Source organism: Pelobates fuscus, chromosome 1 (genome assembly GCF_036172605.1).
Source record: "Pelobates fuscus isolate aPelFus1 chromosome 1, aPelFus1.pri, whole genome shotgun sequence".
NCBI lineage: Eukaryota > Metazoa > Chordata > Amphibia > Anura > Pelobatidae > Pelobates > Pelobates fuscus.
The window spans coordinates 67,261,608-67,266,469 of record NC_086317.1 but is presented as its reverse complement, the minus strand read 5'-3'; the positions used below and the strand labels follow the sequence as shown (position 1 = coordinate 67,266,469).

Here is a 4,862-nt window from a genome sequence, read left to right as displayed (position 1 = left end):
GACCTGACACCCAGACCACTTCATTGAGCTGATGTGATCTGGGTGTCTGTAGTGGTCCTTTAAGTGTGTGTGCATCTGCATGCACTGATGTACATACCGCGGTCGCAGGGGTCGCAGCCCTGCAACCCCTGCGACCAGGTGCCTGCCGCCATGTGTTGCGGCCCCGGCCCGCACAGAGTAAGCGTGCGGGGGGGGGGCCCACGGATCAATTTTCGCACCGGGGCCCCATAGGTCATGTGTACACCACTGCCCAGATGCAGTGCCAAAAGTTGTTAAACCATATCTTAAACTGTCATATTTTAAGAATAATGAACAGACACTGCTGGGAGATTGAACACGTGATTGTGTGATTAACTCACCTGTCCTCTGATTGATTTATTGTTAAAATATAGTTTGTGATTCCCACTCTAGCTAAGCGTTCTCTTGCTTTCAGAGAATAGTTTGCAATGTACAGCAGTGTTATATTCACAGAAATTATCCCGTTTGGTGACTGGTTTTAGCTCCTCATTCCGGTGTAGTAATATTTAGGAGTAGCTAACTCATGTGAAAAGATGGCTTACTGGCCATTTTTGCTAGATAGGCCATTGGCTTACTTTGCATGACATTATTATGTGTTCTACATTCGGCTGGGCAGAGCTTAAAAATTCTGCCCAAAACTATGTTGGAATTCATGTCCTCCCACAGAGATCTCAATTAAAGGGATTCTATAGTGTAAGGAATACAAAGCTTTGTTCCTTACACTATAGTTCCCCCTGACCCCCTCCTTCCTCCGGCTCAAAAATGGTTAAAAACCCTTTTTGTACTCACCCGATTCCAGCGCCAATCTTCCTCGGTGCTCAGTTGGTGCTCCACCTCCTCCGAAGTCATCCAACAGGGGAGGGAGAGGGGCTAAAAGTTACCTAGCAAGCAGGAAGTGCTTTTAGTCACTACCTGATTGACAGCCACTAGAGGCAGGCTTAGTCCTGCAATGTGATTATTACAGGTTAGCAGAAACTGTGGGCACTGCACCCAGACCACTTCAATGAGCTGAAGTGGTCTGGTTGCCTATAGTATCCATTTAACTAATCTCAGCAGGGACCTCGAAGGAGTTACCATTATCATTTAAAGAGTCAGTCCAAGCAGAATAACATCTTCACACCACTTAAAAGTTGATACAGCAGGGAGTTCCCACACTCACACTTTATGGCAGGAAAGTGCTCATAACTGCAGCAATTTGCAAAAATCACAGGAGTTATTCAAATGTATCCCAGATTTAGTAATTAGGCAACTGGTACTCTCACCTTAATTATCTCGCTGTTTTGCGTGTGGCATGAGCACGAAACATGTCCACAAAGGGGCTCAGGTGGAAGTAAGAGACACACATAGTGTGTTAGTAAGAGTCAGAGAAGGGGTATAGAAGGGTAAGAAATTCAAAAGTAGTGTTATGAGACAGATAAGTGAAGATGCCAAATGGAGGAGGGGGGTGATGGGGCGTGGGGGGCAAAACACATCTTCACCTGTGTAGCCAAAACAGTTATCCATACAAAAACAAAGACTACTATTATGTTTAACCAGCTAAATGAACTATGTAATACATGTCTGTTTGGAATTTGCGGTCCCCAGCAGCTGCAGTATTGGAGAAAGAACACCTGTGCTCAATGTTGTTTAATTGTTGTTTAACCACCACCTCCCTTGGATTTCAAATACTTTAATAATGTATCCCCTCCCCCACCCCCCAACCCTCCCTTAAAATGTACTCCATAACCACCCACAAGCACAAACAAAAAAAACTTGCCCTTCCCTTACCTTGCCTTGTCTTTGAACAAAGAGTTAAACACACGACAATCCACAATGACTGTTAAACATTTTATTGTACAAAATAACAGCTTTTAACATGTTAACACATTAATTATAACACAATACAATATAACTAGGTATACAAAAATAAAAAGTTTAAAACAACAAAAGTGATGTCTGGCTGAATATTACATTGATATAACAGATAGATGAAATTGGTTTGTAATTTTTTTTAAATATCCCTATCAGAGGAAGGAGTTATTAAGTTGAAGGATACCTTCATTTGTGGCAATCAGTTTTCCCCTTTGACTAGGAACAGTTTTTTAAAAAAATGTGTCATGTAGGGCAGCACTGATTACATTGAAGCCCTGCAGTATACATTTTCCATAAGATCGTTTATTAATGGATATTTATGGTTAATTCTATGCTAAGTGTCAGAAATGATTGTGATGCAATCCTCTTTGGCACTTAAAGGGTTGGAAAGAATCCACATACAGTAAAGGCTACATCTACACGTACTCTAGGTTTCAGTGGCAAACCTAATGCATATATTGGGTGACAGATATTTCCTTGTACTAAACAAGATCAGATTTAAATATTAGAGGGTTGCTTTGTATACATATTTAGTTGACATATGCACAAATCCTTCACAACACTGAAATACCTTCAGATTCCCCTGAACGTCTCGGACAAAATTATATCATTGGTGTATAGAGATTAAAAAAAAAAAAAAAAAATTCACTTTTCACATAATCTCACACCTTCCCTCCTCTTTTTGCGTTCTTGTGCTATTGTCCCTGAGGTTAACCTGTCTATTGTAAATTTCCTTCTCATAGAAATTAACTTTTCCCGGGTTTGGCATTTTGACCAGAGGTGGTTGGTGGTCTTACCCTCTAATCACGCAGAACATACCTGCATAGAATGTTGCAATTATACATTTTTAAGTGATTGATCATGTAAATGTTCATGAATGCAGCTATGATCCCCTAACCAATTTTCAACAATTCTTCAAACACCCTTGTTCACTTGTCCCAGTTTCTGAGGAGTGAAAACATCTGTTGGGTGAGAAAGTTGGTGGATACTTGCTTGGGCATGTGCTTTGCTGCAATGTTGGTAGGGAAGGATAGATCAATCATCACGGCATCTCTCCATTCATTAGAGGTTTGAATAGTCAACGAGCAGTGGTCTCCAAACTGCAAATCAATGTCACATTGAAGAGAAAATTATATGAAGAGTAGCAAGATTTTAGTTGGTCTTTAGTTGAGGAAATGCAAAAGTTTATGTTGTTCTTGTTGTTCCTTAGACGTAGTTACTGGCTGGTCCAGATCGTGCTGCTGAGTACTTGGCAGAATAAGCTTTCTGATCCCTTGGTGGGCAGTTGCAGCAGAGCATTGCTCCTCCGAGAAGCAGCAGAGCGGCAGATGCCCACCCTATGTACAGTGATGCACCCAATTCCCTCTTTTGAGCCTCGACCACCAGTGGATTGTAGAAATCACGAATTATGTTATTGGCAGACCATGAGACAGGGATCAGGGCGAGGATGCCAGCCACAATAAATACAATGCCGGATACAATCATAATTTTGGACTTCGTAGACTCATCTTCCACACAGTTGGTGCACTTGCCTCCAAGGATGGCCATACAAACTCCAAGAATAGCCACCACAATAGCAATGACAATGAGGGCTCGGGCAGCCTGCAGGTCCTGAGGAAGAGCCAGCATGGAATCGTAGATCTTGCATTGCATTTGTCCAGTGCTCTGTACCACACAGTTCATCCAAAGACCTTCCCAGACAATTTGGGCCACCACAATATTGTTACCGATGAAGGCAGTCACCCTCCACATGGGAAGAGCACAGCATACTAAGGTTCCCAGCCAGCCAACGATAGATAGGAGAATTCCCAAAATCTGAAGCCCCATAGAAGCCATTGCTGTTCTGCTAGTTCTGCTAGTCCTTGGAGATGTATCAATAGTAGTCTAGCAGCTCTCTCTCTCTCTCTGGACAGATGAGAATGTCTGTGTGAGACTGAAGTATTTAGGCAGATATATCCCTGTTGTGTTTGGGAGGAGTTTGCACTGCACTAATCCTGTTCTTCATCTCATAGAAACTCACCAGAAGCCATGAAACTAGTAGAGCTGGATTCTCTGTTTTGTCATAACAATGAATAGTTTCATCCACCCTTCAACCCCCACCTCCACCACCTACCAAAGAAGTCACTTGTATGTCTTGTGAAATGGGGTAGAAGGGAAACCCAACAAAACCTTCATGCAAAAAAGTTTTCATGACCTTGGAAACAATCAGGGTACAAAGATTCTGTGACAGGAAACCAACACAGGATTTCAATTTAAAAACATGATTTGGATGAATTAAAGTGAATGTGTCATCGTATTGCATTGTCCCTTTCTAGTGAGACAGAAATGTGATTGATGCATTTATCTGATTTTAGTGAAACCCACAAACCCAAAACCTTGATGTAATATACATTTTAATATATACTTTATATCTACTTTAGAAAAATATTTTCCCTACAGACAGAAGGGCAATATTTGAGGATTTGTGAAGCAGACGGAAAACTATTATTGGTTTACAATACATGGAAATAGCCCAGCAGGGGTAACTGCAACGTAGTTCTGGACAGTTACACCCTGAATTTACAATTACACTTTCTCTAATACATATAGAGCCAGATAAGTTAGCAAACAAGCAAGGTATGTGTGTGGGAGAGGAGGGGGGTGACTTTTAACAGAGAAATACATTTTAATCGCTGGAAATCAAGTGACCCAACTTATGTCCCCTTATCCCAATTAAAAATACCGATCTATCTACTAAAGTGTATTGCTTTATTACCTGTTAAGAATACTAGTATTATAGATTTAGAATTTAGAATTTACATTGGATATGTACCCCAACCACCATTGCTAAAATGATGTTACCCTTTGTTTAAAATAATTGTTTGCAACCCTCTCACTTTAAAACCCATTTTAATTTGGAGTGAAGGATTATAATGCTTGATAAACTGTTGCCATCAGATTCATTGTAGCCATGAATTATATTTTTTCTGATTCCAGCAGATTTGCCACGAACT

At 41.0% G+C, this 4,862-nt stretch overlaps 1 protein-coding gene across 1 annotated transcript; it reads right to left on the bottom strand.

Annotated features, from left to right (window-relative positions):
• Nucleotides 1-1,953: 1,953 nt before the first annotated feature.
• On the bottom strand, nucleotides 1,954-3,811 carry LOC134603428 (claudin-4-like). Its single transcript, XM_063449391.1, has one exon. It carries the CDS (start codon nucleotides 3,703-3,705, stop codon nucleotides 3,076-3,078), a length of 630 nt encoding a protein of 209 aa, XP_063305461.1. The 5' UTR covers nucleotides 3,706-3,811; the 3' UTR covers nucleotides 1,954-3,075.
• Nucleotides 3,812-4,862: the final 1,051 nt, after the last annotated feature.